This window comes from Phasianus colchicus, chromosome 1 (assembly GCF_987193195.1).
Source record: "Phasianus colchicus chromosome 1, bPhaCol1.hap1.1, whole genome shotgun sequence".
Classification (NCBI taxonomy): Eukaryota; Metazoa; Chordata; class Aves; order Galliformes; family Phasianidae; genus Phasianus; species Phasianus colchicus.
In genome coordinates, this window is record NC_143436.1 from 49,999,436 (window position 1) to 50,024,527 (window position 25,092).

Consider the following 25,092-nt stretch of genomic DNA (forward strand, 5'->3'; position numbering starts at 1 on the left):
GAGTGGGGGGGGGGGAGAGAGGTGGGAACAACAGAAGTTGTGGATTAGCTGTCCAGTCACATTTATGCAACCCCAAGGTCCTAAAGCAACTCACTTTACCTGCGAAATTGAAGGTAGCTTCAGAATTGGCCCTGCTTTAGGCAGGAGTTTAGACCACACATCTGCAGATGTCCTTTTGCACCCAAATGATTTATTCTTAGACTGTAATACTTATTACTTGGTCCTGCATATTAAGGTCAATAAAGTGGAATGACATGGAAGTCTGTAAATTGAGTATAACTTGGGTGGCTTGAAGAGTTCTGTACGAATTATAGCACAATCATACTAATAACTGGCATTCTCCGAAGTGCAAGTACACAATGAATAAGGAGAAATGTAAAATCAAAGCAGGGACGAAGAGAGCTTTATTCACTGTCACCTGGTTGTGGATGGAGGCACCCATAATTGATTATCTGAGACTGAAGCTGACGCTTCAGAACCATATCTAATTAGACTTCCCTTGCCATTATCAGTGTGCTATGTTCCTTTATTTATGCTTACCCTCTTGCTTCATGCTTTCTGTCTTGGGCCAGACCATGCACAAGATGCTGGACTGCTTTTTCCCACTGCCTTCAGATTCTTTTTTTTTCCTAAGCAGTGTTCTAGATCTAGTTTTTTAATCTTTTCTCTGAGTTCCTACGTGCAGCTCATTGCCACCTCCTGAGCTCTCCTCTACCAGTTTGATTCCTGGCTTGTTCTGCCTTTTTGCTCTCTGTTCTTTGACAGTAATTACATGCTTCTTTGCCCTAACTTGATTTGGCCTGCATTCCTGTTTCTAGCTTCTCATTAAATAAAGTCAGTTAATTTCATTTGCTTTTCACCAAGTAGTGTTTGTGTGCTGAATTTCTTATCTCTGATAATTGCAGGGTTTCTTTTGGGATCTCCAACATCATTTGGATTCTGCTTGTAATGTAACTGTCCTTTCACGTGTCTTGCAGTTGATCAGTATTTTCAGTTTGGATCTCTCTAGCATATTTTTCCCTTTTTCCTGTTCTCAGGGTGTGTCCTCCCATTTATGATTCTTGTTTTCCCAATGGCAGATGGCTTCTCAAATTCTTGAACTGCTTGAGGAGTTGTTCTTCAGTGATCCTTTTTGTGTTTCTGTACTTCCAAAGGGTTTGTGGCAGACAAAACATCATGGCTGTATCAGTAAATCTAATCAGACTTGGCAAATAGTATCTCATTGTCAGCAGTGTTTTTACATGGTTGTTGGATGTTGTTCGATATGTTGTTCCTTCTCTGTATGGGATCATGATGATTTTCTGAGTGAGTACACGTTGGCCTACTCCTTGTCACTTTCGTCAGCTGTTAGGATCATCTCCTTGTCACAAGTGGAATTTTGCACTCCTCTTCTTAACCCTTTCACTTAATCTTATGGCATTATACAGTAATATCCCCTTATCTCCCTTCAACTTGCTGGCCTTTCTCTTTTACCTTTTTCCTTTAATCACTCACTCAGCTCTGAGGGTTTTTTCCCTTATAGTGACCTGTAGACACAAGTGTTTCACATTTTTCAAAGAAGTATACAAAATGCCTGTGGCCTCTCTTGCTTCTGCAACTACCCTTCATTTCCTTTTTTCATCTCAAAATTCTTTGGGTGCATTGTCTGGTGTGCTTATCCTCCTCCACTTTGGCTTCCGTTGTGCTCTGCTACAATTGTAATCAGTGTTTACTGTGATCACTTCCTAGCTAAAGTTCAAATTCAGTTCTTCTCTGTCAACTATATTTGTCACTATCAACTGTGCTGCTCTTTAATAGTTGTTCTGCCTTGTTTCCTGTCTGTGTCCTCTTTTGATTACTTCTGTTCTCTCCACTGGCTTTGCAGAGGTGGTTGTTCATTACTTGTAACTTTTTGTGTGGTTTGCTGAGCCTGTGCTTTCCTCCCCTGGTCCCAGAGTGCCATGTCTTTAGGTAACTTCTGGTAATCCACTTGTTATATTCCAGTTCTACAAAACTTCCTTTTTGCTCCAGATCTGTCTTTTTCTGTCAGGATCTTAAAGATGGCTTTTGAATTCATGGTGAGGTCTGAGACTCTAGCTTTTGACACTGCTTTTGAATCTACATCGTCCTTAATCCATCATCTGCCATCTTGTTCTAGCTTGGTGAATCTGAGCAGTAGAACCTTCTCAAAATTCTAGTTCTTCCTATTTAAGGCCGTAGCAAATAGTATGAGATGCAGCATGTATCTTTTCAGTGCTCACCACTGTTCTGTCAGGGGCCGTGGACCTTTAAAGATTCAGACCATTTGTGTGTAGCATATTATGTTCGGTCTTATGCAAACACAGTAACAAATGTCATAACTGAATGCTTGGCAGTTCTTCATTTCATTGGTAAAAGTAATCCATCTTTCTCCTTCACTTCTATTACAAACAATGGAATGGGTTTGGGTTTTTTTTCTTTGTGTGTGGTGTTTTTTTGTGGTTGTTGTTGCTGTTGTTATTTAAACTCCTGTCCGCATTTTTTTTCTTTAACCTGTTTATTCTGCTGTAGCAAATTGTAGTGCTGCGTTCTCTGGAAGCTCTGTCCTTCTCCCTCTCATTTCGGAGAGGGTTACGCACAGCGCAGAGTTGGCAGTCAGGATATCAGAGCTGTACCTGCCACAAGCCTTCCTCAGGCAGTGGAAAGGCTGTGTTGAACTAAGCTCTGCTGCCCTGCTCCCCGAGGACTGCCTTCTGGCTCTGACAACTGATTTCCTATGCTTGTTGCATATGCTCTTTCCATATATCGTCTTTGCTTTGCAAGTGCATTTTCCTTTTCTTTCAGCTGACTTGCAGTTCATCGGTGTGTGTGTGTCCTGGAAAAGCAGATATGCAAACCACATAGGTATTCGCTGGCAGGAAAGAGGAGGTAAATGGGGGCACAAGCACTTGGTAATTTCGTCTAGGAAGAGGAAAGACATTTTCTTATGATATATGAAGGGATTATGAGAGCCTGGAATGAGCACTCCATGTATATGTAGTGCTTTCTTGTCCAAGGCCATCAACTGTGATAGTGGTCTAAGTAACTCATCCTGTGTTTGTTCTTCTCACACCAACTCACCTTGCTTCCGTGGAAGCTTGTTACAGATTTTTTCAGACACTTCTGATTCTTCTTTGCCTTCCAGAATCAGCAGAGAATTTGATGTGTTTCTCTTGCTGTGTTAAATTTTCTTCCGTTCCTTCTATGAATAAATATCTGTGGCTGATGGCTGCTTTTGGAGAGCAGCCCCGTAGTCAATCTCAAAGAAAGTTTAAATGTATGTGAGGTTTCTCAAAGATCTAGTTATACCAGATGCTCTGGGAGAATTTAAAATGAGAAAGTATTTTCTTTTTTTTAAAAAAAGCTTTCATCAAACTGAAATGACTTTCTTGATCTTTGAGCTTTCCTTAAAGCTTGATTTCACCCTAGACTAAAAATGATGTTGAAAGCATTATCTAGGTGGTTTACTAAGCAGTATTCCTCAACCCCCCCCGCCCCCAAAAAAAAAGCACATGTGTGTTCTCCAGTGGGGTTACTGTTTCTGAGATCACAAAGAACTCATTAGATGAATGGGAGCGCTTTAGATGCAGAATGTCTTAATCTTCCTTATTTTGAGTTTAAAATTAGATGTCTCTGCAGATGGACCCACCTGCCAAGCAGTCTTGTTCCTTCTTAATACTCATTGTTAGATCACAGTAAGGGTGCTAACTGATGTCCTTCTATTAGGTTTTTTTTGGTTTGAGAGCTAAAGAAATCTTGAATTGAGAAATTGCTGTCTCAGTAGGGCTGGATGGACCTATCACCTATAGAGTATTTGCTTTCAAATATTGAAGGTGATTGAACACCATGGTTGAAGTCAATCATTAGAGAATAGTATTTTTGCCTTATGATATGGAGAACTTTGAGGCTAGTCTTTTTGCAGCAGAGAATATTTAAGGATTCCTAGCCTTACTTGGTAAGATACAGTATATCTGTATTCTTCCTATGTTTCAGTTTGGTTTTACATCTCTTCTTACAGTTATGTCAGGCTACTTCTTTGCATTTATAGATTTGGAAATCTAACAGTGGCATGCACTTTGCTGCAAATACTTTTAAGAAAGCGCTTTATTTCCTTGTTCATCTTCCCTTTGTTTTCCTGCTCATGAGAAACTGGAGTCTTGGTTACTTTGAAGCTGGCAAAATTAGGAAGCTGCGTTGACCCTCAGCAGGCTTAATGTTTGTAAGAATGGATGGTCTTCATTCTCAGAATTAAATTTAGGAAGCTGCAAGTAGGGAGAGGAGCAATCCAGAGAACCTTTAAATCACAGCTGTAGACTCCAGGGAGATAGATAGTTCTACTGTTGTTTGGTTTTGACTTTTTTTTTTCTAAAAGGCAGTTTACTAGGAGGTGGCATGCTGGTGCTTGAATCCTTTCTTCCAGGGCAGAGGCTGTGGCCTAACACAGGAATTATTTCTGCTTGTTCTTTTTCCCTCCTATCATTGTCAGAATTAACCTTGATGAACGTAAATCTTAGCTCTTTGGTTCTGATGACGGTACTTCTTGAAAGGAAAATTTGTTTATCCCTCTTTTAAAGATCTTTTGAAAGAAGTCTGAAGAATGTAATGCCTTTTTCACTGATTTCTACTTCATTTTCATCTTGAAGACTCTTAATCCTCATACATATCAAGAAGAAATCCTTGGAAACTTCTCACTTGTGTTCAGTGTACCTTTGATGGTATGTTGGACTAGAGATGGGTTTAATATGTGCTTCCAAGATTTCCTGGAGAACATTGGGTTTGCACAGAAAAGTTGTTCTGGATCTTCAAACTCCTGCTGGCTGATCTTCCAAAGTATCTGTCTGGGGAAACCTGTGCCATAGAGGAAATAAGGGTTGCATACATATGATGTTTACTCTGTTGCATTCACAGAACTATTTTAATTTGTATGCCTCTGCCTTCTGGGATCCAAGCTGTAAGTTGGGTAAAGAAAGGTCCTTAGAGGGATCACTGTAAGCTATCAGATTTGAGAAACCAAAGCCTGACAAAAATGTTGCTGTGTGCCCTGAGTAATTGCTTTTGAAAGGTTCTTAACTCATGGTGACTGAGATGCCTCAGCTAGCAGCTGAGTACAAACTAAGAAAACTGTGCAAGGTTAGCTACCTCTGGCAAAACAGTTTCTAGTCCCAGAAACCTAAATAGCATAGTGCCAATGGTCTGAAGGTGTCAGTTTTATTTTGGATGTCTCACTGGGCGCAGGTGTGCTTTGTTGTCCGTAAGCCAGGCTAGGAGGGAGCTGCTGCCAGGAGAGGATCCTGCTTCTTTGTCTTTGAAAGCTGTTAGTTCCTGTTGTCTCCCTTGTAGTAGGCTGGTCAGTGGGTTGATTTTTAGCCTGCTATTTGATCAGAAGACCAGACAAGACAGGGGAGTATATTCTGCCACATCAGCCATTTCCATCAACTTATTCTCTGAAATGTGGGCTCCATGTGACTGGTCAGAGCCTTTCCACTGGTAGTTATAACCTTTGCATTGCATTAACACAAAATGGACTCCACTACTTAGAAGTGTTTTAGTCCTGTGGTTTTACTTTTCAGGGTTGTTGGAAGATGAATGTTGTCCTCTTATTCATTATCCTTTCTAGATAACAGAAAAGTCAGGTTCTGCACATTTTTCTTTTTCGTAATTTTTCTTTGCTTAAATTCTATCAAAAACCCCATCGAGTGAAGTTCTACATCAGGTCAGGGTTCAGCTAAGTAATAATCTGCTTCAAAGGCTGCGTGCCTGACAAATGTTGGAAGGAAAACCTGTGTTTCTTATATCTAGACTTGTAATAATAAGGAAAAAACTTCTAGAGTAGGAAGAAGTGATACTGGAGCTGGTGAATTTTCTAATGTGGAGGTGAAAAGAGGGGAAACCAGCAACAAATTTAAAAACTACCTATAAGCAGTGGTTGAAAAAGGGGAAGGTGGAGAACATTGCCTGTTACTGTCAGCAGCTTTTAGTGTGCTGTGACCACACAAGAGACAATTGCCATGGAATCTCAAGGCCCAATCTCCCATTACCCTTAGAGTTCTTGAGTTCTTGGTTCTCATTGACAGACTTCCCAGAGAAGCTTTGGTTGTACCATCCCTGGAAAGTGCTGGGGCCAGATTAGATGGGGCCCTGGGCAGCCTGAGCTGGCAGGTGGCAGCCCTACCTGAACTGAAAACAGGTTTGCTCTTTACTGAAGACAGTCCTTAGTATGATTAATCTGATATTTAATTTCTCACTATATGGCTGCATCCTTGGTATTCTTCTGCAGTATTATAAAAACAAGGAAGCATGAAATTTCTGGTGGAGAAGAAATTCTGAAAGACAGGCTGAATAGCAAATTTCTGTTTCAGTTTTCTCAGAAAAGCATTGCCATCTGCTGTGCTACTGCAACTGACTGTGCTGTCATGACTCCTGTTGTGCGTGAGTGTGCATCCACAGAGATGAGAGCCTGGTAGAGCCCCTGTTGTATCTCAGTTCACTGTCTACCTCTGGTAGCGACCTGTGGGTGTGAATGAATAGTGCTGTGGAGCTCACAGCAGCTCTGTGTTGGTATCACAGTCCTTAGCTGCCAAAGACATGAGCAGACAGAATCTGCATCTGCACTTCTGATGCATATATTTCAATATTTTGAGTGATTGAAAACCATTAATTGTGTTTGGAGGGATAAAACTTGCTTTCCTTTATCACGAGTAGTAATTGGGTAAAATGGTTGCAGCAAGTAGGTGATTGTGGATTGTAGGTGCCAGGAAATGCAGTTTAGTTGAGCTCTTGAACATAAAGATCATATTGGGAAGAGAGGAAAGACCTCTCCGTTATCAATCTTTTATATGACAGAAGATAAAGGGTTGAGGATAGGGAAGTAATTTTTGTGTGTGTTTGGCAGACTCTTTTGCCATTAGTTTATCCTGGAGTATGGATGTTGTGTGTGTGCTTACATGTGGTTTCATATCTTAATTGTCTAGCATGTTGAGTAATCAGAGCAGGAAATAGATTTACTGACAGTGGAGCATTGGGGAAGAATAGGATGTTTAAGCACTTATGTTAGCTGTAGCCAGGAGCACTGGAAACCTTTAAATGTAGAATCAACTTGCTCATTCCTCGGTTGTGGCCTTTCTATTGTGCGTCAGGGATTCTCAAAATCTGTGTAGTTTTCACTTAGAAATGTGCGTTACTTGAGTGTATTTTTTAGAAGCGCTTCCAAATGTGTATGTAAATTTCTGTGCTGGAGTTTTTTTTTTAGCAAAACTTCAGAGCTTTTGTCTGGCTATCCGCAAACTCACACAGTCCTTTTTGTTACTTGTGTTACTGTAGAGATGCCAAACTCATGCTAAATTCTCAATAGCAAGAGAATACAATTGATTTGTGTCTTTTTAGCTTGAATCTTTTTAAGCTGTGCTAGCAAAAAGATAGCATGCTTCCCAAAAGCTGGGGTGGAGACTTGCAGTGCTGCTGATGTTTGTTTTAACTTCATGAACTTAGAACTGATTCCAGGCGGTAGCTGGTTGAGCTGTATCCCTCTGCCATCGTTAGGAGATTGCTACCTAAAAAATAGGTGTTGGAGGACATGCAAGAACTTCAGAAGCTTATTCTCAGCCACACCTCTGTATTTATACCTTATAACTGATTAAAACTAGGCAAAAATGCAGATTTAAGTTTTTTTTTTTTTTCAAAATCGAAACACTTTGTTTCTTTATTTGGTCAGTTTGAAAGTTTAATTTATGAATGTAAAAATTCACAAATTTTTGTTAGAAAATATTGTATGGACTATTAGATTTGTTACATCTTTTGTAAGACTTTTTATTTAAAATATTTTATTTGTAAATGTAATCCATATCCTGAACCCTATAATCACTGAGTAAGCCAAATAATGCTTCAGCTGTACTACTGTTCTACTATTCAGAGGAAAGGAAAGCTCTTCAGACACTACACAGCAAACCCATTACTTAGCTATAGAAGCATAATGCTTTGGGACTGGTGTGGGAATGGTGTAGGGTCATAACTGAGAAACTTTCCAAAGGTGATGTAATTTTATTTATTATAATACAGCAATTTAAAAACTTTTATCTTTGGAAAGAATAATTTTCATCTGTCCATTATAAACCCAGTTATATAACCCCGATGTACTCATTAATTAGAGAAATGTATTCTGAAAGGGTTTAGATTAATTTCTCTGGAAGAGCTGGGTAAAAATAAAACTGTGATGAGAATTCTTGCAATAATTTTAGAAACTATAGCAAAAATTAAAACTCAGAAGACAGTTCTTGCCTTGAACATTACACTGAAGATAAGAGAATCAGAGAGAAGAGCTGCTCCCTGTCCGTACCGCACGTTTCCTGAGGATGTGGGGGAAGCCAGGAGTGAAGTCTAGCCTGCTTGCACCCTAAACCATACTTTTCACCTAAACAGTACTGTTCTTTACTTAAACTGTGTTCTGACTGGTTTATTTTATTGTTAGTTTTTTTCTTTCTTAACAGAAGAAATATTTTTGCATCGGAATTTCATGCATACTCACAGACTCCGTGTGAAGTACAGGATGGTCTTCATGGATAAAGCACTTCGAGAAAAGTTATTAATGAACCTTCATTGTTAAGGGTTGGATCTCAGCCAGCTGCTTAGTGATTAAAGTTTAATTGCATGATGATTAGTTTTCATTAGTAAGTAATTAGCATTTAACAGCAGTCTTGTATTGCTGAAGCTATGGGTGAGCGTAAGTGGATTGAGCCATGTTGAGAAGGCATGTAGCTGGAGTTGGGGGCACAGGGTTGCTTAGGGAATATGGGTTGTGAATCTTGATGTAGGAATGAGTTGTTGAGGGAAACCAACTGCTGTGTAGAGCCAGGAAGGGAGAGGAACAGAATTTGGAGCAGACAATCAAAGTGGTACAGCCTGGACCTAAGACACAGAGTCTGGCTGTGGATGCTCCCTCACTGGGAGAACTTCTAAAAGAACAGTCTTCCTCAACAAGCCTGCTGAAGTTTCCAGTTGTGCTCTCAGTAACACTAGCTTCTCTTCCTACAGCCTCGTGGTTTGCCTTAGTCCATTCTTCGCTCCAACTGAAGGCTTTTTCAAAATCCCTTGTTAAATTGTTGAAATAGCCATTTCTAGTGGAGCGGTTGTTCTTGATTACTTTTTGCTGTAGTGTGGTAAGTTAGGGGAAGGATGAGTGGAGGGTGTGGGTTCACTATTTCAGACGTGTCAATGGAACAGTTAGGAACTACAGGGGTAACTTCAGCCTAGACTCTGTTACAGGTTCTAGGAGTCATTCTTTTCTCCAGTGCCTTTCCTTCTCCCAGCACCACTGCTCTGAGTCTGAGCTAATGGAGAGAGCTCATCTGGCAGTAAACTGCTTCCACCACATTTTTATCAATCTATTTGTTATTGTCTGGACCGACTTTCTTGACTCTTAGTGTCAGCATTGATACAGGGAAAAGCATGATATGCCATCCTGACTAACCTCAAGCAGGCATTTCTCTGCAGTTAGAAGGATTAAAATAGCTCCAGTTTTTTTGAAAAGTTCAGTAGTGTTGAGACTATGACTGTATCTACTTTGGTTGTCTTCAGACTTCCTGAATCATTGGTAAGAGCATGTTACAGCGTAGGACTTAGCATACACTAGTGACTACCCAAGACTAGTACTGGAGTAGAAGAGCATCGCTGGAGCTCTGTGTGTACCAGCTGTGCTGGTTTTTTTTCCCCCTACCTAGGCTAGCAATGTTATAAATAGATTGCATATCTCTTCTGAGGGCTGCTTGCACAACTTCTCGTAGCTTAAATACTGAAGTCTTACCTCAGTCAACTAGTTGTCCATGTCCTAAGCTTTCTTTGTATTTAAGCAAAAAACAAAAAAAGGTTGGAGGTAAAAACTGATTATGTGGCCTTCACATGGTAGTGACATATTTTTCCTATTTCTTGCTTCTATTTTTTTTTTTTTTTTGTGATTCACAGTTAAATCCCTTAATTCAACACATTTGTCATTTCTAGTTTTTTCTGCCTTAGCAAAATACCTGGCTCACTCTGAAAGTAATGCCTCCTATTTATTTCCGTGGAAGCTACAGCAGGTACAAAGAGTGGGATAACACTCTTGGGTAGAGCAAAATCTCAGCTATTTTTCAATGTAGTCAGCACCATTAGGAATGCATTTTTTGCTAGCAGTGAACAAGAACCTGTGTGCTGTGCTCAGAAAAATCTACATGGCCCTCCAGAACGTGGCTATTGCTCTTGCCACTGCTGAAACACGCCACCCACCGCCTCGCTGTACTCACATCTGCTGTTTGATTTCCATAACCGTTCAGCAATCATCGATGAATGTCAGTGAGTGCTATTTTTTCCACATGGAGGAATTCAGTGACACACCTTTGCTTCATACACACTTCCGTGGCAGGCACCATCCGGTCAGAATGTCCCTCTGCTGCCCTGTGTCACACAGCAACAAAATGGATTATTGGTGGGAAGGTTCAGCCTGTTCTGCTATATCACCACAATCTGCCACTGACATCATGGGCCAACATAATAAAATAAGCATTACTTTCAGAAGTAGCCTTCATACAGTTCTGTTGGTACTTTGCACTGAGCTGTTTTAACTGCAACTTCTCTTGCTCCTTTGACTCCTTCCTTACATTATTCTTACTTTCTAAATTTAAGAAAATCACTGATGATTACAGGAGAGTGTGGAGCTCATAAAAGCTTTATTATGAAGGGAGAGAAAAAGTATGCCCTGGCATGAATTTCTGAAATAGAGACTTCCTCTAGAAGATACTGCTGATCTGTGTGAGACTCTAAAAAAAAAAGAGAGGGTACGGCAATTTCAGGTACTTCAGTTCAGTTTTGAGAGCTGTGGTTGTTTCAGAGCCCGTGCCTATACTATCACAGTTCTCTGTGCAACTTTCGACAAGTCTGTTAATTACTCAATAAAATGTGCTTTAAAAACACTCATTTTGTGATTATCAAGACAGACTTGTAGAGTTCTTTGAGAATTGAAACTGTAGTGTGTTTGAAATATTCATAATTAAATTGCACATTGGGGAGCTGGTACGAGCTTGTGTGTTTTAGTTGTGTACGTGAAAGGAGAGAAAGTTAAGTCACTCAAAAGTTTTTGTTCTATCATTGAGATTCATTTCCCTGAAAGATGATGAAGATGTTATTTGTTCATCTGATATTAGTTTTCTATTTTCTTGTAGAAAGTTAAAATGCTGAAGGTGCAAGCTTGAATGTACTGATACTCTCCATATTTATTAAAACTTGTTTTATGGAGGAGGGTCTCCAGTCTCCAAGTTGAATTTACCGCTGAGATTTCAAGACTGGCACAATGCGTAACCACTACTTTACAATTGCTTTACAAGCAATTTTTAGATGTTAATTTTAGGAAATTGTTTACATTAGAATGATTCCACTAGCTCCACTGTAGGTATATAAAAATATTTTAGGAATTTTTTAATGTACTCTTTACTCCTGTACTCAAATTTAATTATACTTCCTTTGAAGTGTCACATGCTGTGATTGGCAAGAATACAGGCTCTAAAGTGATGCTGCTAAGTAGAAATGTGCACAGACAGATCCTAGGGGGTAGGAGCTTTGACAAAGTTATGACCATATTCTGCTTTCTGGACTAATAGCTTCAAGGGCAGTGCCAAAAGAAGAATTTCCCATTCTGAGTCTTTGACACTGCCTGACAAAGAGTAATTTATTGCTGACTTGCATTGCTGCTTTTGGGTGAGAGCCTTCAGAAGATGGAGGAATAAGGAGCGAGAAGAGGGTGTGTCTGTGTAAAATAAACTTAAACCAAAGTTGCCCCTACCGTTCTATTTCTGCTTCACGTGAAAATGAAATTCCTTCTTGATCTTGCACAGTGATTTATTTCCCGTACTCTGTGGCTCATATGAGTCCTTTTTATCTATAGTATAGATTCGTACCTGTTGAAACAGGCTGCCCAGGGAGGTGGTGGCCACCATCCCTGGAGGTGTTCCAGAGCTGTGTGGATGTGGCACTGAGGTCAGTGGGCATGGTGGGGATCAACTCTGATGGTTGGACTCCATCTTAGTGGTCTTTTCCGAACTTAATGATTCTGTGATCTTACACAGATACGTAAACACTTAAGATGTAGCTTGCAAGTAGTTACATTATATTATTGCTTTTATCATGGTTCAGCAACGTCCTGACCCGAGGCCAAAAGATCTTTGTTATCTGGGCGCAGCCTGATCTTGTGGTGGCAACCTTGCCTGGGGCAGGGAGGGTAGAACCAGGTGGTTGTTAAGGCCCCTTCCAACCCAAGCCGTTCTGTGATTCAATAATATGATTCTGTGGTTCATTATCTTTTTTTTTCCACTCCTATTTTGGGGAGCTAAACCACTCCTTAGGCAAAAACAAGCTCTTTCTCTAGTGGAACATCCAGCCTATCCTTCAGAGGAACTCCTGCCACCACCCCAGCGCTTTGTGCCATCCAACTGGAATCATCTGGCCTTGACTTTCTGCTGCTCTTTATGTTTGCTGCTGCTTCTGAACCGCTCCTCGTTTACTGAAGGCTTCTCTGTGATATGTGTCTTTGGCCAGCCCTATTCTGCAGTGTTTTTAAATAAATTCACTTTAGAAAAGCAGTTGTTATTGTAATGAGCTGTTTAAGCAGCACATATATCATCATTGTTTGTAGTTTTGGGGTTTTTTTTGGTGATTATTGAATAGTGAACTAACATATTCTTCTTTAAGCCCATTCGTGTTTTTGGCCAGCAGGATTTTTTCTTTTTAACATCGAAAACCTCCTCTATATCTGAGGTCTTTTCATCAGTGCCTACTACTGAGTTGTTTCACTCACCTGGGCTGCAATTGGTTATCTATTGCTTGAGCTCATGACCCTGCATTCCAGCTTTTTTCTGCTTTTTTCCTTTCTTTACATGTGTGTTCTGTGATAGTGCATCACTACAGGAAGACGTACTCCCAGGCATTCACTTCCCCCGGGCAGCAGCCACCAGTGGCCTTGGGGATTGTTTCTGCACACTGGGCTCTGCTCCTTAGGGCCGTGCTGCCAGGAGTTGCCATCTCCCCATCACTCTGTCTTCAGCCACAGAGCAGTGTTTTTGTGTTCTGCAGGCTTCTCCTAGAGAGAGAGAGTTCATGTGCAAGGTGCACAGTGTACCTTTCACCCAGCAGCAGTACGTATTCTGCTCTGAGGAACAGCTCTTAAGATCTGAATCTAAGAATTGTTATTATTGAATAATCCATTGGGAATACTGTTAAAAAAAATTCTAAGCCATCCTTTTTGCATACCTGCTTCTTTCACACTCATCTGCGTGCTTCTCCCTTCCTTACACTTCAGATTACTCCTCATTACAGAGTTGCCTGCATACTTCTCCTTTATCTGCCTTCGAGAATTTCTGATCTGCATCCCACCAGTGCATCCTGTGTTTCCCTAAATGAAGTGTGTCACTTTCAAGAACCTGCGCGTTTGCCTTTGTTTTCCTTTGTGCATTTCTTCAAAGCCCTCCTTGCCGGGATTTCTGCCACGAAGGGATGTGCTGCCTGCTGCTGACAGATTCCGCTCCCAGTGCCGTCATTCCCACTTCACCCCTTTGCCTCCACTGGCGCTTTGCTCAGCATTACAGAAGCATCTTTGCACAGTGGGGCTTTGTTTATGATGACGGCGTGCGGAGATTATTATAGATAATGACAATTGCCTTATTTCTGTGCAGTGTTACAGACTGAATTGTTAGCAGGCGTGGAATCCTTTTGCACCTTGTTTTCCTGCTGGGTTGCACTGGTATTTAATCTCTTGTCAAAATCTTTTCCATTTACAGTTTGCCTTGCTCAAAAGCAATGTCTTACTTCTTAAGCCTGTACGGTTGTTTCTGATGTGCCACTAATAAGGTCTGCTTCAGTGAGTTATTTCCTTGAGTCTTTTCTTTACCATAAGGATGGTCAGACACTGAACCAGGCTTCCTAGCATAGTGGTTGCTCCAGTGTGCCTGTCAGTGTCCAAGGAGCATTTGGATAAATGCCCTTAATAATACACTTTAACTTCTGGTTAGCCTTGAAGTGATCGAGTCGTGGTCTTTGCAGGCCCTTTCTAACTTCCCATTTATTTTTCAAAAATACTAAAAATCTTTTTTATTTTTTGTTTTTTGACTGGAAAAAGACTGTTCTCATCGTTCATATCACCTCTTGAAAACAAATTCCTCAGCACAGATGTAGAATTGAGTTTATTTCTTTATGTCATTTTTTATGTCATTCCAGCCATTTTATTAAAATGCATTGCTGTAGGAGGGAGAGTTTTTGGTAATTAATTTATCCAAAACCTCTTCCTTCATGGTGATGACACTGCTTTGTTTGAAGACAACTGGGTGGTGCTGTGTTACACTGTATTCCTCGGACCTTGTGCCATGTGAGATTGGCCACATTCTTGGATGTTTCCCATAATCAATACCCAAAATGACTGGGAAAGAGCTCTAAGACTGGCAGAAAATCCAACTGGGGTAAATGCTCTCTCTTGCTGAGCATGCTGTTCCTGCAGCCATGTATCTCCTTATCACATAATCACTGCTTGGAAATTTGAATTTCTTTTTCCTCTTTTAAGTCTCTTCTTCTATCTTTCAGATTTTTTCTTAGCTAAATTGCACTTATTGTTGCACATTTAAATCCCCAAATGAATAGCCAAGATAACATAAACTGTGTAATTTTTTTAGACAGACTTGCATGCTTTAGCAAATTCAAATCCCTGTACTCATAAGTGGTTGTCTGAAATGTTTCTCTTGTTCAGGGTGGCACTTTGTTGTCAAAGGAAACAAGACTGAGGCATTTCTGGTCTGCTTGGGCATGCTGGTCTGGCTATTAATATTCCTTTTAAAACACAAAACTTACTGCCTGCAGAGGAGTACGCTTAGCCTGCTTAATTTAAAATTACATGCGCTTTTCCACTGCCATTTTATGTTAGCAGTTTTCATTAGTTCTGCTGAATCTGTTCTACTGTGTTCCTGAAGTATCTGAAGTCTGCTTAAGTTCAGTTGCACTCAGTCCTTATTTCATTTGTTTTTTCTCTTTCCATTGCCTGAGAGGCAGGGAGGGTTCATATCTCCCTTGATTTCTCAGCCTTTTTCCAGTCTCATCTCCTAGCATAGGTTCATGCACATTTAAGCCTTTGATCGCTCTACCAGGTGAATGAAGCACTTAGGCTGGTATTGAGCAGTGAACATGAATTCATTGCTTAGATCAGATTTCAGCCCTTTTATATAACGTTACAGTTGAGCTCAGCCTTCCTGTTCTAGAGGCAAGATGAGGAGCCTTAAAAGCTTGTAACCTCATAGCATACTTCTGGGTGCCTGTATTCCTTTTAATAATCATGGGACTTTTGTTGTTTGTTGGGGAATTTTAGTCAAATCTCTCAGTCAGCAGAGGAGCTGCCATTCTGGGCAGGTACAAAAGCATTTTGTTGCTGTGTGCCATCTCCAGCAGTGGCCAGGAGCAGTTGTCTTTGGAGGTGGGTAGCAAACAAGGTGTGTGGAGAAATGGTTAGATGTTTTTTGTCTGCTTTACCAGTAACAGCTCTAGAGTTGTCTCTTTCAGATCGCTGTTCACAGCCAGTGACGCATCTGTCCCTGATGAATTTGCCTAATCTGATGTTGAAATGACTTGTCTTTTGGCCAGCACAGCTGCCCTTGGCATTGAGTTTTATTGTCTAATTATTTGTTGTGTAGAGAAGTGGATTTATTTTAGATCTCTAACCTGCAGTCTGATGATTGCATTATTTGCTTCCTCTCCTTGAAAGTGCCTAGGAATCATTCCCACATGCACACAATACTTGATTTGTAGATCTCAATCCCCTCTCAGTTACCTCTCTTCCAAAATACTTAACTCCCTTCCCACATGGAAGCTCTTCAATATTCCTACTTACCTCTGTGGTCTTTATGTTATTTTTCCTGATATGTTGTATTCCTTTATTGACAGGGTGGCCAGAACCACACACACTATTCAGGATGTCAGGATATTATAAGACTAATATGTGGACATAATGAAGACTTCGCTTTCATTATCAGTTTCTGTTCCTAATAACTGCGTTCTGTCTTTTTTGCAGTTGCAAGTACTGTATGGTGTGTCTAGGATGACTCCTTTTATCTCCTTATGAGTAGTAAATAACAGCAAATTTAGAGTCTGTAATCATGTATATGTATAGATGAAAATATTTTTCTCCATGTATATCACTTTGGACTTAGCACATTAAGTTTCATCCCCATTTTATCATGCAGTTACCCAGCATAGTAAGATCTTTTTTTGCAGCTCCTTACCATTGAGATTTGGCTTCCTTGGATACTTTTGCACAGTTTGCAAGTTTTTCCACATTATTGTTCAGCCTTTGAGATTTAGTACAAACAGCCCAGGTGTCTGCATAAGGCCTCAGAAATCTTTGCTGCAAACCATTCCTTGTCATAACAAACAATTTATTTCTATTCTTGTTACTTTCTGTTTCTTCTTTGATTTGGGGGAAATAGATGTGATCATTATTCATTTGAAGTGATTCTGCTGTACTGCAATCAGTTTAATTGGTTTTGTGTGTATCAAATAGGATTTCCCTTTTTAAGACGTTTTTAGCTGTAATATTTCATTCTTTTCCGTGCCATCCATTTTGAGCTGCAGCTTCCCTTTGTGCTTCGGCAGCCCATGCAGCACTGCAGTTCTGACTCTTCACTGTGTTTCTTCATGCAGTTTTTCAGCACAGCTTTACAGCATCTTCCAGATTGTTGATTTATCTGTTTGCTGAAATCTCGAAATCTAAAATAGTCCTTACTTTGTTGAATTCACAATAGCTGCCCAGTTCTGCTGCCGTGATTATTTTTCTTTATTGATGCTTGACTTGCTTGCTGCAGAAGTAGATCCCCATTGAGAAGTGATACCTCTTCACAGTGTAAGTTTGAAGGACTTTTTTTTCTTCTTTTTAATTGTGGCGTTCATTTTTCTGATGTTCTGTGCATGTTTTTTAGAGAACTTCAGTTGTTTTACAGGAAATGGAGCAAACCATTCCATATCCTTTTCTGCTGCTTGTTATCTCAAGTCCCAGTCACAAAAGCAATTTGTCATTAATCAGTATCTCTGCATCAGCGAAGAAGCTTTCTCTTCTGCTTCCTAACAATGTCAGCCCACCATCATCTTTTTCCATCTCAGACCCTTTTAACAGCAGTCTCCCCAAATCACTTCTTCCTTTCCCTTACAGCATACAGCACTTTTCACCACTGTGTGTGGCAGCAAACATCTCGCAGCTTTCTTGGCAGCTTCCTGGATGCAGTCATCTCCCCGTGCCCCACTTGCCAGGAAGCACAACAGGGTGTAGAATTGAAAAAGTACAGAAAATTCGTACCGTGTAGAAAGTGAAGACTTTGCCTTTGTAATTAATGCCATGTTTCTTTCTTTCTTCTTTTTTTTTTTAAGATGGTTGCTTTGCTTTTTATTCCATGTATGTGTTCTTGATGCTGGTATTCAGGAATGGTTAAAATAAGGGGATGGGGAGCAAAGTGAAGGAAAAGGGAAGAAAACAGAGGGCGGGGGAAAATACAGTACTGTACTTTGGGGAAAGGAATTTAGAATGAAGCTTGAGTGTGGGGCACTGGTGGGAACCTGAAATAAACAACCAATGGGCAAGAAAGGTCTCCTAATAAAGTCTCTAGTCAAAAATGATTGAGTGTGCACGGCAAACCTGAGCGAACCCCAAAACCTTAAAGCAAAAGGAATGCAGCTGGAGGATGTCATAGTGTTGTGAGTGAATCAGAACCTCTCCTCTGAGCTGTGGTGGTTGTCCTTATACTTCTCATGCTTCATGTTGGTGTTACTTCATTTTGGGAGACAGAGAATGATGAGCTGTAACGAGGAAGAAATGGGCTGCTAATAGCATGGAGGAGTAGAGAGGCTGTATCTGGCTTTAATACTATTGATAATTTAGTTCAAGGGATGGAGTGTCTCTTCTAAATGGCACTTTTCAGTCTTTCCAGCCTATTGTAAGTGAGATGTATGTGTGTTGTGGCCAGAGATGAATTGTGGAGATAGGACCTCTGAATCAATCTTCACTGTGTGGTCTTCTTTTTCTTCTTTTTTTCTTTAATTTAAGCCAGGAGTTGATTAGCTGCCTGGCAATGATTGCTGCCCGTTGGCACCTCCCATTGGAAGCACACTCCAAGCACCAGCTTTCTACTCTGTCAGGCAGGGCAGGTTAAGCAGGCTGCTTACTGAGCAAAAGGAATTTCTCTTCCCAAGAGGCCAAGTGCTGCTTCCCTGGCAGGGAATGCTCTAATTCCTGTGGAGGTGACTAGCAGGCTGCTACCCTCTGCTGGTGAGTGGCTGCAGGATGGCGGTGGATTTTGGGTTTAGATTTGCTCATGGATGAAATAGAATGATAAGAGATCAATGAGCCCAGTTTATTTATTTCATGTATGAAATTCCCTGGTTTTGTTTGGGTTTTAGAAAGTTTTCTAATTGCAGTGTACCCATTATCTATCTATTTCTGGAACATGATATGCATAAGGATATCGTTCTCACCAGAGCCTCAAAAGGCACTGACAGGAGCTATGCATCTTTTTATCTTTCAGGGCACAACTGTAGCGTCTTGCAAACGAGAACTGAAACCATCTAGAATTTTTTACGTTTGCTATATTCTGTCTGTTTTAGGAAAACTTGGAGACATTTGGAAACTACATGGCATTGTTACCATTTCTTTCAACGATTCCGTGGTAGACTCCTAAGTTATTTTAGACCATATAACTTCGTAGGATTTCTGCTTTGTTCAGTCGCTGTGTGGTGTGTCAAGAAGGAAGGACTCAAAAGAAAAGAGTAGCTACTGTGTTGTGGTTCCCCCGCTTCCCCTGGAAGAAGCAGATGGTCGGGGGTCCCAGGAGGTAGGAGAAACGGGGCCATTAGACTGTCAGTGGCTTGTGAAAAGCAGAAGCATCTGGCAGAATGGAGACTTGTTCAGCAGCAGGGGAGCCAGCAGCAGCAGATGATCTCTGCCTTGAGCAGTCAATGGTGTTGTAGTCCGCTGGGGAATCGCTGCTGTGGGCGTAGCTGCAGGTAACCTTGGCAATAATCTAGTTGGTCCAGCAGACTGAAAACAAGGGAAGAAAAAGCTCGGTGTTCATCCTCAGCCAACTTAACCACCCACTTTTCCTGCCTTCCTGGTCCCAACTACAACCCATATGAAAATACTGTGCCCATCCTCAGCTGAGCACCACGGGCACATTGAAAATCCGTCAGAATGCCGGTCGTATTCCCACTGCGAGTTTCAGAATAGCAGGATGAACCACATTCGATGCAATGAAGAATTAGTTCAAAGACTAAATTAACATTTGGAAAAGTTTCAAAAATGTTGCTAGGGGTCTTTTTGTTTTCAGCTGTATCGCACAGTGCGCTCTTACGATGTGCCTTTTTAGTTTTAAGAAATCTTTGACACAGCTGCAGTTTAATCTCTGCTGTTGCAGTTCATAGGCTCCTGTTGACTGCTCTGTGCAGGACACAGTGTTCCAGGGAAGAATGACCTCTGCTGTTGCAACGGCGCAGTAGTACTTCAAAGATGAGATAAAGTGGGGAGGACAGAATGCCTCTGAGGGACAGCGCTAGAAATTCTTATCCTTGTTCAAAAAGAATAGTTGATTTGGGTTCTGTCCTGTTAGAATAATTAATTTTAGTCTGCCACATCTGAGAGGGAGTATAAAGCTTGCAGGTAAAGCACTCTGATCCAGAGCTCCTCGAGCTGCACTTTGTGAATATTTGGCATAGGTGAATCCGGGACTGCTGCCAGTACACAATAATCTTATAGGGTTGATTTCATAGCCAGGAAGAGCCATTTTTTATACATGAAACTTGGTTTTACTCCCATGAGAGAGCAAATTACATTGCTGTTTGGCCAGAGGTCCGTGTGTTTCAGTATGCATTTAAATATTGTGTTAGATTTTATTATTTTTTTTTAATGTTTGGAAACCAGCATTCATGTTCTGACAGGCAAAAATAAGCTTCCTGGGTGTCTCTTTCAGGCCCCAGGGGCACTTTCCTTACATTATAAATAGTAGTTTGTCATGACACACGTTCACTGCTTAGAAGGTAGAAACAATAAAAAGGGAATGTTGAATATCAGGCTCGAAAAGCTTTGGCATAACTGAAAAGAGGAGGCAGCATTTGAGACTAGAGTTGTACATGTCAGGAGAAGTGATGCCTCACAAGCTTTGCTGCTAGTTGCATCTGCTTTGATTTGAAGAGGGCCACCTGGTTTATGGCTGAAGCTAATTTTGCTTTCATCCTCATTCAGTCGTTTAAATGCAACCTAGTCATCGCTGTCTGCATCACACAGAATAGCAGGAAGAGCAACAACTGTCAGCTATTCCTAGGTTTTTTGTGAAGTGCTGCAATCAAAACTCTGTTTGTTCGGAGCGAGGGATTTCTCTGTGGCTGTAATCATTGGCCATGTGTGTCCTGCAGGCCTGCACTGCCACACGTGTGTAAGTCAGGGATGTAAGAAGTGCTGTCTTGCTGATGCAGCCATCCTGGCATATGAGCCTCCTCGTTTGGCAGAAAAATGGTGCTTCTGTGCAGTGCCAGGTATGCTGCTGGTTCAAGCACATCTGTTCCATGTGCTGTATGGCTGTTGCATGCTGGTAGAGTTGATGGAGTGCATGTAATTTGACAATAGTTTCTCCAAAAGGAGGAGAGATTTTAGGTCATCTCATCCACGTGCAATCATTGACCAAAGCGACTTTTTGTAGCCTGAATTCAAGGTGAATTGTACCAGGTATATGAAGCCATGTTATATTAGTCACATTTATCAGCAAACCCAGAGTTTCTATGTTTCTTAGGTACATCTGAGAAGTTGTAGTTAATGTTTTTCTGCCAGTGGTCTTCTTGCATTTTACTTTTCAAATAGGAGTGGCCTCTTAGCTAGATGTGACTTAGGTGTTTTTTCTTTGCAAAATATTAATTTGCCAGCTTTCATCAGGATCTGAGATTAGTTAATGAAAATCACTCACTGTATCCATTCAGGAGTTGTTGTCTGAATGAGGTGCACTGTAGGCCTACATCCGTAAAGTCACTTGAGAGGAAATAAATGGGTGAGTGGGTTTCATCCTGTTGCGTTCACATCTGTCTGTTCACATACAATCAAACACATCATTGACCAGTTGAGGCGATACGATTTAGGTAATGGAACTTGAACATGTTCATCAGATGAATCTTTCTGCTTTGAAAATAAATATGTAGCATCTTTCTAACACTGTGAGCACTTCTTCAGGAGAAGTGCCATTTCTGTGGCAGAGGTATTCTTCCTTGATGGCATCTTCCCCTGCTCCAGGTAAACCTTTCTTCATCACCTGTGAAAAAATGTTCAACTTGTTCAGGAAGATCAAGGCCAGCTAGTGGTGATGAAACCGATGTCAGCAAATTACTTTTACACTAATGGTGTCCTCTAAATCATCTTTGTCATGCTAATTTTCATTTTTAAGCTGCTGTAGATTCAAAAAAGCTCTTTTCCAATTTTAACACTGATGTCATTGTCAGGTGCTGAAACAGGGGTCAGTGAGATGGATTTGAGAGAAGTGTTCCAAGTTCTGTCTGAATGACTGGTGTGAGCATTTGGTCTATCCTGCCTGGTTAAGCACAGCTGAAAAGTTTTGCGTTTGAGACAGCTTATGTTGCCTTTATTCAAAAGGCCTTTCTTTCTGTGGTGTATAAAGACATAACATTGTGATACTCAAGAAATGTGTGCTGGAAGATGGTGGATTCCCAGCAAAATGCAGATATTTGGAATTACTGTTACAGTCTTCATTGCCATTTCTTGGTTTCCCTTTCAGAAATGTTCCCATTGCCAGGAACCGGGAGCCACCTTAGGCTGCTACAACAAAGGCTGCTCCTTCCGATACCATTACCCATGTGCCATCGATGCAGGTAAGAAGAAATGACACGCTAACTGTAGGTCTAACTACTAATGTAGTAACAGAAATGATGATGAATCACATCAGAGAAACATCGAACGGTCATGCACTGGGACAAAATGGAACTTGCAGTAATACGTATCTACCTGAAAGTGCAGAAGAAGACTGTTTTTACAGAACACAGTTGCAGCAACTGAAATCTAGCTGCCATGTGAGAATGGCAAAACAAGAAAAGGATGCAAGCAACCAGAAAGACATGTCCCCTCTTTCAGAGTATCACTTGTGAAGATAAGTATAATAGTGATTTCAAGTGCAGAGTGTCTAGTATCTTCAGTACCAGTAGCAGTACAGCCTTCTTTCTCCCTCCTTAGAAGCTGATCTGTTGACTAGGTCTAGTTTTTATCATTGGACAAGCTAATGGTTTGCAGAATTTGCACCTTTTATTCAATGATTAGAGGAGGAGTTTGGAGTTCTGTGAGTATACATGTGCCTTTACAGAATGTATTGTTTACCTGATGTGATCAGAGGTTGTATAGAAGACAGAACAGTTGGTTGCAGGAGAAAAGCTTCACTAGAATGTTGTTAATAGAAGTCTGGAAATTAAAACAGAATAAAAGATTTGGATTGTGCAGTCTCCTCTAACACAAGGAAAGGTAAGAGGAATGCATGTAAGGTATGTCACAACAATTTGTAAGAGGTTCTTTGAGTTTAAAACTATCTTCAGCAATGAGCTTGGGGTTGAGTTGGTATTTTGTGTACAACAGTAAGTTTTCCCTGGAGATAAACTTTATTTTTGGATTATAAAAAAAAAATCAACAAAACAGTTTGGAATAAATAACGTCCAGCTCTTCCAGTATTCTGTAACTCACTTCTCACATTGTACAAAACTTAGTCCAATTGCAAGGAGGTAAGGATTCAAGTTTGCATCTCTTGACTGGCATATAAATGCAAGCTTCCAATTTGTTATCTCATTTCCATAATAGACCACTTCTTTCTCCACCTGTTTTGTGCTATTTTTCAAATACTACAGTGCTTGAAGTAGATTTGCTCATTTCTGAATGACTGTATTGCACTTCTTGCTGTGAAATCCTACCCTATTGGAGCATCACATTTTATTCCAATAGAAATTTATTTAATACAAAGAGTATTGCAGTGGAATATGACTAATACTGCAGAATAGGTAGAGAAGCCTTAATTGTATGTGAAATGCAGTGTTATTATTCAGGTTGCAGAAATTGCATACTCAAAAAAGGGCAGAAATAAGGCTGTCTTTGTAAATTTAATGTTGGTCACTTAGGAATGTATCCTAGGAGATAGTAAGCACCTAATTAAAGATTTATTTTTTGATAGATAGGGCTCCACCTCAACTCACAGGTTGAAGGGATATTCCATTAATGAACATTACATTATCCATACTATGTGATTCTGTGTTTTATTGAGTGAAATCTCCATCTCAGTTCGGAAAGTAGAGTTGTGAAATTCTGTAATCATCTCTGAAGAGTTTTGTGAACATTCACAAACTTGTACACTTATTTAGTGATTTGTTTCTGGTTTATGACTTCTCATTTTCTGTGCCATGAAAACACAAGGTAAAATTATAGTGAATGTGCCTAATAGTTCAGGATGCTTAATAAGAATTTTTGTGTACAGGATGTAGCATTTTCTGTGTTCCAAATACAGATAACAAAATTAAGATATTGTCCTTTTTCTTCAGATATATCTTCCTCATTAACACTACTTCAGAAAATGCGGTAGGATTCTCCAGATGACACATTTACTGAACAATCATGACTGATTCTCAAGAGCAGTTTTGTGCCATGCGCTGAAGAGGCAGTATTCTATGGAAAACCAGTATATAGTCCTACTCTTAAATCCATACTATTAAATCCATGCTAAATGTAATATAATATGTTTACCGTATAATTCGTGGAAGTCAGCTACTTTACATTTGGTATTGCCTAACATTCATTTTGACATTGGAACCTTTGAGGCTTTTTTAGAGTAGCTTTCTGTGTTCAAGTTCCAAGGCTGTGCTTGCTTCATTTTCTTCTACTCTAAATTCTGTCATGAGACATAGCTTTGTCATGTGGCCATCTGTCAGAGGGCACCATTCCAAGCTGGTTTACCCACTTAGAGTAATACGGCAAGAATAAATTGCAAGCCACTGGGTGGATTAGAGCTGCATGGAGATAGAGTACTTTGGCTGTTTCATGAGCATACTTAAACAGTAGTAGAGGAATGATGAAACTTGTGAATCTCTGTCTTCAGTCCAGGAACAGTATGATTTACTGAGAACAAGGACTCGGGCCTCTTTTCTCCCTCTTCCTCTTCCTCTCCTCTCTCCGCATCCTTCCCATCTCTTCATTCTGCTTTTCTTCTGTTTCTTCTTATGCCACTAATTCTTAGTCTTCAGTCCTCTGGCAGAAACACACTCCTGATGTAGTCTTCTCTTTCTTCTGCTGACTCTCTCCCAACCCAGCCAATCCTGTTTACTTCCCTCAGTCTTTGCATAAGTCTCACATCTTACTCTGTGGGATCACATGCTTCTGATTCCATTCATCCTTAATTCCCTGCTCTTGACTTCTAGCATAACTCTCCTCAACCTGCCAGCTTGCACTCTATCTCCAGCCCCACATTCCCATCCCATTAGCCTTATTGCTTCTGCTGCCTTATGGACCAGTGCTTCCCATTTTGCAGTGGAGAAATGACCATATCTTTTCTTAAGACTTCCTGGGCCTTCAAAGGGATCCCCGACAACTTTGCAGCTTTTGGGTCTGATGCCTAAATCTAAGGCCCAAGAAGAAGCACTTTTGTTGGAATTGCAAAGGATTTAGCTACTAAAATAGAAGAAATCTGGTGGCCTTTTATGATGGAGTGATAGCATCGGTGGACAAGGAAAAGGCGACCAATGTCATTTACCTGGACTTGAGCAAGGCCTTTGACATGGTCTCCCACCACATCCTTATCTCCAAATTGGAGGGATGTGGATTTGATGGGTGGATCACTCGATGGATAAGAAACTTGGTTGAAAGGCCGCAGACAGAGAGTGGTCATCAATGACTCTATGTTCAGGTGGAGACCAGTAACAAGCGGCGTCCCCCAGGGGTCTGTCTTGGGACCGGTGCTCTTTAACATCTTTATCAATGACATCGATGACGGAATCGAGTGCACCCTCAGCAAGTTTGCTGACGACACCAAGCTGAGTGGT

The 25,092-nt window shown here is 40.7% G+C and overlaps 1 protein-coding gene across 10 annotated transcripts in view; it reads left to right on the forward strand.

Annotated features, from left to right (window-relative positions):
• TCF20 (transcription factor 20) overlaps positions 1-25,092 on the forward strand; it is a 115,561-nt gene that overhangs the window by 76,970 nt on the left and 13,499 nt on the right. For all 10 annotated transcript variants that reach the window (XM_031600296.2, XM_031600297.2, XM_090141403.1 and 7 more), the window contains one exon: positions 21,804-21,897. In XM_031600296.2, coding sequence (XP_031456156.2) covers positions 21,804-21,897 — 94 coding nt within the window. The remainder of the gene's footprint in view (positions 1-21,803; positions 21,898-25,092) is intronic.